Source organism: Sinocyclocheilus grahami, unplaced genomic scaffold, assembly GCF_001515645.1.
Source record: "Sinocyclocheilus grahami isolate Dianchi unplaced genomic scaffold, SAMN03320097.WGS_v1.1 scaffold1906.1, whole genome shotgun sequence".
Classification (NCBI taxonomy): Eukaryota; Metazoa; Chordata; class Actinopteri; order Cypriniformes; family Cyprinidae; genus Sinocyclocheilus; species Sinocyclocheilus grahami.
In genome coordinates, this window is record NW_015507085.1 from 62,204 (window position 1) to 73,578 (window position 11,375).

Genomic DNA, 11,375 nt, shown 5'->3' on the forward strand with positions numbered 1-11,375 from the left:
AATCATTCTAATATGCTGATTTATTATTAGAATTATCAATGTTGGCAACAGTTGTGCTGCCAAATATTTTTTGGGGGGAAACCGCTATACTTTTTTCAGGATTCCTTGATGAATAAATGTAAAAAAGAACAGCATTTATTCAAAATATAAATCTTTTCTAACAATATTAATCTTTGCTGTCACTTCATAAAAATGTAACATAGCTGAATAAAAGTTTTAATTTCTTTCAAAAAAAGAAAAAATAAACATTTACTGACCCCAAACTTTTGAACGGTAGTGTATATTGTTAGAAAATATTTCTGTTTTAAATAAATGCTCTTCTTTTTAACTTTTTATTCATCAAAGAATCCTGAAAAAGTATCACAGTTTTTTCCCCCTGTATTTTTGATCAAATAAATGCAGCCTCGATGAGCATAAGAAACTCCTGTAAAAAAACAAAACACAAAAATCGTTCTGATCCCAAACTTTTGACCGGTAGTGTGTATATAACCCACTGTATATCAGGGGTGGGAGAAACAATCCGTCGATGCATCGCGATTCTCTCTCCAATGATTCTGGATCGATTCTGAGCGTAGTCTTTAACCAGATGACGCTGAGTTTGCTTTATAAACACCCGGATTCTGCTTGCTTCCAATTCCTCACACACATATACCACTCGAACCTTCCGTAAAATAATCTTTCATAACGTTTGGAAAGTTTGGAGCGAATTACAAGGACATTCGCGGGCTTCATTGCACCGGATGCGCTGTGAGAGACGCACGCTTTGTTTGATGTTACACTTGAAGTGTGCGGGCTCGCCCATCGGTATTTTCCTTACAAATGCTCTACGAAGTCATCATTTATGTGGTTTGGAATGCAGTGGACTTATACATTTAAAATATGAACCTCACTAACAGAAGGCTGTTTTCAATTTCAAATGCTGACGCGCGCTTTGTTTGTGAAGACTGCTCGCGCATGCGGTGTAAGTGGTTTAATGCACTTGTCTCAAAATGGTTTTATGATGCAAAATTTATGTAAACACAGCCAGTTATGTCTTAAGGGATTAAACGGACAGGACAAACCACATTACTTCTTATATTTCAAAAGAGATCCGTGCGTGAATGCAGCTTAATAGATCTCCCGCTCTCTATGATGTCATAGTAAAAAAACAACAGTAAAGATGAAGAAGTTCTTGAATGGAAAACGTTCAGATAATCTTAAATACTGAAAGCACTCTTTGTTTGTTGTTTGTAATATGTTTCTATGCTCCTCTTTATTATTTGCTACTTGCTTGTATGTTTTGAAGTTATATTAGTTTAAAATTCTTAACAACAATTTTTTTTTTTTTCAATTTGTAATTATTTTAAAAAGTACTTAATTATGTAAGGATATGTAAATGTAAGGATTTTAAGATTCTCAAGTCGGTAAACTAATTAATAAGGGGAAAAAAGTAGATCAAGAATCGTTCTGGAGTCGGATCGTGAGGTGACTAAAGATTCCCACCCCTAATGTCTATCTAAGGGGTGTCCCCGACTAAGGATTTTCATAGTCGAGTTGGAATTTTCGAATCTTTACGATATTCGTGCAGCGCGAGCAGGACAAACAACAATGCAGAATATTAATAACTATGACTGGGACTGTCATATACATAACAATTATAATGAGAACACTATTACAATAAAACGCTGTGAATTTTTAGAGTTTAGTTGCCGTTTTTCTGCACGTTGTTGCATGAAGAACGCGCCCACAAAAGGAGTTCATTTAGAGCCGCACAGACACATTCATGTGCATTCGGGGCATTTTGTGCAGATAGCCTATAAGTTGTAATATTAATGTTATGTTTTATAAATAACGAAGTGTATTCTATATGAGATAAATGATGAGTTAAATCCCATTGATTAAAAACCTGCCGTTTCATTCCACTGGTCATCTTCAGCGCGCGCAGCTCAAAACAGAAATGCAGAACATTAATAACTACTGTCATATACATAACGTTATAAATGAGAGCGCTATTGTAAAAAATGTTGTGAATTCTTAGGATTTCGCTGACGTTTAATGTTAACTATCTTTTAATCAAAACATAAAACATTATTTTTGTATCTGCAAGGTGTCCGTTACACATTTTCCCTGTGTGTTAAAGTCAGTAATTATGACTGTCGAATGACCTCTTGGTAATGTATTTTGCCCCGCTCCCAAACATATGATTCGGCTATCAGTCGACTATCGGCAAGACTCGAAAATTCCAATTCGAGGGACATCGAGTTTGCTTAATAAAAGAACAAGGTATAGACCTTTTAAATAGGAAAGAGCTGGCGCTATATAGAAAATAAAATTAACTTGACCGATTCTGCACAAGCCGTATTTTCAACAATGGTGCTTTACACGGGGACTTCTTGCTGACAGCTTAGCTTCGATCAAATGTCTTCTGACTGTAACTGTACTTACCGGTAATTTTAGATCATCTTTGATCTTTCTGGAGGTGATGATTGGCTGGATCTTTGCCATTCAGACTATTCTTCGATCCGTTTTAACAGTAGTTGCTGATTTTCTTCCACGTGTTTTGGGTTTTTGTTGCCATTTTAAAGCATTTGAGATCATTTTAGCTGAGCATCCTATAATTTGCTGCACTTCTTTATACGTTTTCCCTTCTCCACTCAACTTTTTAATTAAATTATGTTGTTGTTCTGAACAATGTTTGGAACGGGCCATTTTACTTAACAATTCAGAAGGAAATCTATTTTACAACAATGTGTGACACATTGCTTGCCTTGCTCCTTAATAAAGGACAATTAATGACACCTGTTTTTTCTCAGAATTAATATATTCCCTAATTAACCTCCACACTGCTATTATTTTGAACACACCCCTTTCAATGCATTGGTCTGTTACTCAGAACAAGCAGGACACGTCATGCCAACTGGGGGTGTTGTTTTTCTATTGCACTACTACATCCACAAGTAAATAATTTGCAATGCAGAAATAGCACTACTGGTTCATCAGGTTACTGATGTTGTACTGCTATTTTATTTTTGAACACAACTGTATATAGCAGCTCTCTGGCAGAGGTCATGAGCAGGCTGAGGTAACGCGTGCTTTTGTGTTAGGACACAATTCGCCATATGGCCTCCCATATGTTCAGCAGAGCAAGGAACAAAGCAGCCTTGTTAATCGGCTAAGGCAGCTACTAGTTAGCTTCTGTCATGTTGTCTTCTGTAATCTTTCTGTTGCCAAACACAGATGCTGTTACTGTAGAAGAGTGTAGAGCTCTTCGGGTCTTTCTTACAGTAATACCTCTTTGTCTTAATATAGGCCTATTCATATCAATCTCGTGAAGATGTACTGTAGATGATGAACCTCTCACGTGTATCACGCTTCTCTCATGCTGGCTAAGCATTATTGCTTATAATATTCAAGACAAACCCCTGAGCCTAAGAATTAAACATGAGCATCAAACGATTTTCAACAGATACAAATGATACTGCAAATTGTGCTGCTTGTTACATCAATTTGATGATGTTCTATGAAATCTACATTATATATAAGGATGTTTTGAGTAACTTGAGGTGTTGTAGTAAAATAGCTTGTAATTACAGACTGAACAGATGCCAGCGCTGGGGAAATGGAAATTAACAGATTGTGACTGATATGGTGTTTTCAGTCGTGTAGCGTGACGTCCTCTCTGTGTGTGGCTGTGGATTACACAAGTTTCAATGTCAACAGGCTAAAAGAGGACTGACCTTGATCTCTGACTGCCGTTTGACACAGTAGAGCAGTGTCACCAAAGACTAAGCAGAAACACAGAAATGGAACTCGCTGCGTTGATTAAACCAGTGCCATGTGCAAACAGATTATTCTAGAGAACTTCACAGAACTAACTTTTCTCAAACTGTTTTGTCGTGACTCATAACCAGCTGATTTTAGTGGATGAAAACTGGCCACCAAAAGTTTGGAATAATTAAGATTGTTGACGTTTTTGAAAGAAATCTCTAAATCTCACCGAGGCTGTGTTTATTTGAGCAAAAATAGGGTAAAAACAGTAATGTTTTGAAATATTATTGCAATGTAAAATAGCTGTTTTCTGTGTGAATATATAGTCAAATGTAATTGATTGCTGTGATCAAAGTTGAATTTTCAGCATCATTACTCCAGTCTTCAGTGTCACATGATCCTTCAGAAATAAAAAATAACAACTTCTAATTTAAGTGAACTACAAACAATCTTCACATAAACCTATTACAATAAATGTCATATTTGCCTGTGCCCTTCAGCAAGTAGGAAATAGACAGAAATTGAATAAAGTTATCAAACACTAAATTCTAAATTAAATATAGATTAATTCTTAAAGCTACAAAAGTTATTGATTTCCTTTTTTCTTTTGTTCGTTGATGGACAGTCATCACAGCAGCTGGTTATTAGTTTATTTGGCTGCTATTACTTTAAGAGCTGCCGCTGCTGAACGTGACGCAGATCTTACACGCATGCTTGCAGTTTCATTGATACTTTAATACGAAATGAAACAGGCTACAGTGCACGCTGCCGTATTTGTGCGTGCGATTGAAGAGCACGTGTTACAAGCACAATATAACAGCTGACAGGACAGGAAAATGTGTTTTTACTGACATGTAGCCTGACAACCTCTCATATGACCACAGTTCACTGATGTTCTGCTGAAGCTCCTCGTCACCTCGTTACTGTTTCCACGCTCGTTTGAAAAGTCTCTCGTTTGATGCGGTCGCAAAGATATTCTGCGTCTAAATAAACACAATTCTTGTCATGAAAAAAGAGACAGAAGCAGCAGTTGTGAGTGGGGTGGCCAACCCAAGCTCCGCCCCTGCGTTAACTGCGTTAAATATTTAAAAACTTTAAACGTTAAACTGAAAAGATTAATCGCCTGCATTAACGCGCTCATTTTGACAGCACTAAAAAAACACATTAAATTGATCAAAAGTGAAGTTAAAATAATTTGTTACAAAAGATATGTCAAATAAAAGCTGTTCAATTAACTTTCTAAATCATCAAACTTTCCACAAAAATATTAGCATTATTAATAACAGAGCACCAGTAGATGAGCTGCAGGTGGAGTTCATCACCTGAACTTTTACATTCGACAAAAGCTCTGCCATTGTTTTTAAATCTAGATCCATTATTTCAGATTCTGAAACATAACAAACCTCGTTTTGTGAGATGTTTTGCTTAAAAATTGAGCTTGTTCTGTCTTTCATTTGAAAAATATTCTCTTGGCATTATGACCAGGGCTGTCAGATCTGCGAAACAAAGCTCGCCCAATGGCAGCCCAAAACCCAATGAGGCATCTCACATTTCAAAACTCAAAATATGCCATTGCCATACATACATATTTTTACAGTCATCGGGATGTTTCATGCACAACTACAACTTGTAAATCACTAAATAATAAAAATCATAATAACAGGATCTCGCAGGTGCTGAATGGCTCCCTATCGCACAAAACTCATCATACAGCACAGTTTTATAATTGGTAGAGTAAAAAATGAGTAAAATATTCCAATACAGCATTTCAGTCAAATGTGGTTTATTCTGTTTGTCAAACCTTTAATCTGTGCGACCCTTGGCAACAAACGCTATTTATTTAAGATGCCACATTTTACTTGTTGTCGGTGCAGAGAGAGAGATGTTCATAAATCGTCCATCTCTGTTGCGTGTGCATAAACAGCGTCTGTTGATTACGTCTTAGCTTCACAAGACCTGAGACACCTGAGACACAAGAGCCACAGACTGCTTAGAGATTTATCCTGATTGTGTGTTAAGCCTTCGAGCCATGCAGGTGCTGCCATTTGGCAAGAGAGCATTCGTAAGGACGGACGTGACATTACCGCTCCGCACAGCTGACCTTAACAGACAATGAGTTTGAAGAGAAAATCAAAGCCGAGCAGAGATCGCTGATGCAGTAGGTCTAGCTGGGCAGCGAGCGTTGATGCTTGACCCTGCGGATGAATTATGGGAATAGGCAGTTCCTTTGCTCCCCGATCAGATCAGATCTTTACTATAAGGTATGTGCTGTTATTCATTGTTATTCCACTGCGTTTAGCACACAGGGTCTTTCGCAACGCACTCTTGAAGAGTTCCCAAGGCTGCTTTAGTTTGTTGACATAAGACAGTCTTCTGACATTAGCTGTATTGAGAGCATGTGTTTCCCATTATGCTTCTCTTGTACAAAATCTGTCTAATGTCCTCGAGCACACATTCCCAAATGAGAATCAATGACATACAGTCTTCTCTGACTGTGAGCGTCCTCTCATTGCTCTCAGTGAGTGTGAAAGCAGTGATTTTGACATTGTTTGCTTTAACAAACTGAAGAAAACAAACCTCTCTCTCGGCTGTCTTTAGCTACGGGCTGATCAGATGTTTGCGTTGCAAGGGTTACTTCTGTGTTTCTTCATGTGATGATTTAATCTAAAGTGACTTACGTAGGGCCCTATGATTTCGGAAAGCACGGACGGAAATCGCAGAATCCAGTCATAAAAATGGAATTTGCTGTATAACGCATATTGGCCAACCGATATTGTCATTTTTTTGACAGCCGATGCCGATATCTTGGAAAGCAGGGTGGCCGATATAAAGCCGATATATTTGTATTTATTTTCATTAATATTTAAGAAATTTGAAATCATTTTAAAATGGACTAAAAAAGTAATTTGTAAAATAAACATACTTATACTTTAGATGACAAAATATTTTTCTCAAATAAATAAATATTGAATAAAAATGTAATTAAAAAGGAAGTAAACTAACCAACAGAGCACTCAGTATTCTGGGAAGTTTGTGTGCATTAATCATATTTTTTCAAATAAAGCCAAGGTAACACTCATTTTACATACAGCACACAGTGAAAATGACATGAATATGACAGAGGGCAAAACCATGAAGCGCAGCATAATTTGAAATCACGAATTTAATGTTTAAAGCATTCAATTTGCATGGACCGAAAGTCACGCAGAGAACACGTGATCATGCAGGTCACATGCACACTTCACAAGATCTCACAGCTGGATCCGACTAAGTCTGCATGGTTTGTGAAATTGGATGTTTATTAGCCATTCAAAGATTTGTTTAAATTATATCAATGCGTATTTGCTGAATGCTGACGGCAAACGAGAAAGTATTATAATGTTTGCCTTTCTATTACTAATAATATTAAAGCAATCGTTATAATACTTTTTTGTATACATTTTAATTCCTTTGTTTAACAGTTCTATCGGATTATTATTAGACATATTTCTATCCGTATTAGACAGCACTGCTAACGATGACGGCGAACAAGAGGGAGAATGTGAGCACTGTGTGTTTAGGCGTTGCCGTTCTCAGCGCCGTCAAAATAAAAGCCCCGTCTCGAACGCAACGGTCAAACAGAAAAACTTATTGGCCGATGCCGATATTTGAAAAATATCAAATACCGGCCTTGGCGATATATCGGTCAAGCACTATTAACGCAGAATATCATGGAATTTGCCTAATTTTGGATGAATAAATCAAAAGTAGGTCAGTACAGTTAAATCAAAACGTGATATGAACTAGTGTCTGTAAATATTAAGCAACCAAATACTATTTAAATATGAATCCTGCATGTTCTGTGTGTCTCTGTGTGAATAAATGGCGCAGTTTCGTTTACTACACACATACTGAAGAGCGTGTGATGCTCACGGTGTCTACGGTGTACTAATAAAATTGTTATTAAAACATTTTTAATGAATATTTATCAGAAAAAATATTTACCAGAATTTATTTATCCAAAACATGTAAATACACAACACAGTATTTCTTTAAAAAATTTAAAAATAAATAAATTAATTGCTTTTGATTTATAAAAATTTAATTAAACCATTAAAATGGAATCCAGAAAACTTACGGAAAACAGAATTGAGTAAAAATGTAACTAAATTTAAAAAAGAAAAAAATTTATTTCATTGGGCCTTAAAAAATAAATTTGTCAAACTTTTAATAAATTGCTGTTAAATTGTTTACGTTTCATGTTTTCAATTAATTTGACATGCTTTTTGATTAATAAAATTTTATTTAACCATTAAAACAGAGTCTAGAAAAATTAAACCAAACAAAAAAACAGAATTCAGAAAAATCAAAATGGAAAAAATAAAACAGATTTCATAGGGCCCTACTTATGATGAATATCAAGCTATAGATTTTCCCTGGGAATTCAACCTTTCACTGAGCTCTACAAGAACTAGTGCTACTATTAGTTAAGATAATTGTGAATTGTGATTGTTTGTATTGTGAAAAACACAACAGAAAATTGGGAATTAGGGGTGTCAGTTTAATTTTGTTTTAGGAAATTCCAAAAGTGATTGGAATTTAAAATAATTATCCATTAATCAATAACTTGCACAATTCATTTTCATGGCCTCATGGGGATGTAGTCTATTTTTATCCACAATTTTGATACGTATACCTAAAAAAATAAGTGTTGATTTTTCCTCAGGTCATTGAATTCTAATACGTTTGTATTTAGTGTCAAATTAATTTTAGTTTGATTTCAGTATTTAACATTAAATGCATATTTTGTATTAGCATCAGTCATAATGAAAGACTCACAGAGAAAAGATATTTGTTTATTTGTGAAACAAATCAAGTTCACAAAGAGAACATTGTGAAAAATGAGCTTAGTTGGATGAAGCAGATCAGAGCTTGAAGGTTTCCTCATGTTAATAACTGGCTCTTCCTTCTCTCAAACTCAGAGTGAGCTTGACGCCGAGACAGAACCTGTCCAGAATCATCCTGAAAGGAATCTTCCAGGGGGTGAAGGTGGTGCGCGGGCCCGACTGGGACTGGGGCAACCAAGACGGTGAGACTCACTCGCTAACACCGCTGGATCTGTTCAATGCAGCATCTGTAGAGCTTATAGAACAGACAACCTGAATGTCATTAGCTAGAAGAGTTGAAGTCTGTGTCATGTTGGACTCTTAGGATGGACATTTGCATTTTTATCACTGCCTTAAAGGGATAGTTCACCCAAAAATTCTGTCATTAATTACTCACACATGTCGTTTCAAACCCGTAAGACCTTCGGAACACAAATGAAGATATTTTTGATGGAATCCGAGAGCTCTCTGACCCTCCCATAGACAGCAATGATACTAACACGATCAAGAATCAGGTAAAATAATCCATGTGACATCAGGGGTTCAACCGTAATATTACGAAGCTACGAGAATACTTTTTGTACGCAAAGAAAACAAAAATGACTTTATTCAACAATTCGTCTCCTCCGCGTCACCTAATAATGCCATTTTGGAGAGTATCACATACGTAGACAACAAATGAAACGTATGTACCGGGATATGTTTATGTTCAGATCAAACCGTGAACTACGTAAACAGCGTATTCGCATAAATACGTTTCATATGTTGTCTACGTTTATGTGATACTCTCCAAAATGGTGCTACAGGGTGATGCGGAGGAGACGAATTGTTGAATAAAGTCGTTATTTTTGTTTTCTTTGCTTACAAAAAGTATTCTCGCTGCTTTGTAATATTACGGTTGAACCCCTGATGTCACGTGGATTATTTTACCGATCTCCTTGCTACGTTTCTGAGCCTTGATCGTGGTAGTACCCTTGCTGTCTATGGAGGGTCAGAGAGCTCTCGGATTCCATCAAAAATATCTTCATTTGTGTTCTGAAGAAGAACGAAGATCTTACGGGTTTGAAAAGAAAGGAGGGTGAGTAATTAATGACAGAATTTACATTTTTTGGGTGAACTATCCCTTTAACCACTTCTAGTCCCGCAGAGTTTAGTTTGAATTTGTTTTTAAGAAATGTTTTTAGGAAATTCTGGTTAAAACGTTTGAAACGAAACTCTCCAGAAACGTTTTTGCAAAGGAAAGTGACTTTGTTGTTGTTTCTTTACATTGACGATATGTGAGATGTGAAGACTTTATGGCAGATCAGGGGCCTGTTGCATAAAACAAGTTTACCAAATAAGCCAGGCTTATTTTTAGTTAGTCTGACTTATTTTGAACCAAATCAACTGGCAATAAGTCAGACCAACTGAAATAAACCTGGCTTATTTGGTAAACTTTTTTTATGCAACAGGCCCCAGATGTTTGAGCTTGTGTTGTGTTGTTTTATCATCCATTGTGCTGTTTCTATAAACACTTGCACATGTTCTCGTGTGAAGGTTGTATTTTAAAATGTATAATAAGTTCAGTGATGAATGAGTCAAAATGCCCAAGTGGAGTTCATCGACTGATCCTCCCAGACGTCTGTAGACAGTGAGGTTCTCTTTCTCTGTGTTGTGTGTGATCTGAAACTCATCGCTGTGACGTTCGTGTTGGTTAGCTGTTGCTGAACACTTGTGTTAGTTGGTGATGGTTGTTATTAGATGTTCATATTTCACCCCAAAATCAAAAGAGAAAGTAACAAAGATTTCCCTTAAGAAATGGAAACTTTTCTTAGGGTTTAAGACCATTAAGATGTTTGCATTATGACATTTTCATTCCGACTCTGTACATATTTTGCATAAAGAAAATGAAGTCTACTTTTAGGACTATTGAGATTTTTTACAAATAAAATTTGACAATGGTCATACAATATATTTGTTTTTCTTTATGCAAAATATGACTGCTTATTTGATCTTGTGATTTTGGGGTAAGTCTTGAGAGGTTTTGTGAGATTCAGCTGTGTTTGCCATAGCTTTTTGAGCATTTTGTTGTACTCTTGTTAGATTATGCTTTCATTGTGAAAAGTGAAATATTGGCTTTGTTCAGGTTAAGTATTCAGGTGTCACAACTCTTATTTGATTGACAATGACACTAGATTTTGTGATTCATTTGATGTGAAGATGACTGGCATTGGTGTGTTTTAGTTGTTACACCTCTTTACTCCGATCCAGTGTCAGAAACAGGCAGTATTTGCTCCCTAGAGATGATTTTATTCTTTTCATACAGGCATGTTTTGATCCAGTCACATGAAACTATCATATAGGACATTCTGCTATTACATTTTTGTAATTTTGGAGCCCCAGTGTGCTGACATTTTTCTATTTTCCTGAAAAAAGAATGAGACAAAATATCTCATAATTTAGCATATAAAACCGCAGGAATTCTCTACGGAGACCATTTTTTTTGCACTCTCATTTTTACATAGCTGAAATATTTTAGTTCCTTTCAGATCCATTTTCTGACCCTGCTCTGCTCTGAGCTGATATTTCTAATTTCTTTCAGACAGTGCATGCATGTTGATTTTTAAACTGGTTTTCTTCCTTCTCTCAAGTGTAGATAATTCAAAGCTGCTGATGTTGGTCTGAGTCTCCTGCCCTGTGCTGCTTCTGTCTCTATATGTGTGTGTGTGTGTGTGTGTGTGTGTGTGTGTGTGCGCGCGCGGGAGGTGGGGGGGGGGTGGGGGG

General features: G+C 36.4%; 1 protein-coding gene across 1 annotated transcript in view; it reads left to right on the plus strand.

Annotated features, from left to right (window-relative positions):
* The window catches only part of LOC107573256 (E3 ubiquitin-protein ligase MIB2-like), an 84,545-nt gene that overhangs the window by 28,700 nt on the left and 44,470 nt on the right, over positions 1-11,375 (plus strand). Inside the window, exon 4 of the mRNA XM_016259689.1 lies at positions 8,709-8,815. Within this exon, the coding sequence (XP_016115175.1) occupies positions 8,709-8,815 (107 nt within the window). The remainder of the gene's footprint in view (positions 1-8,708; positions 8,816-11,375) is intronic.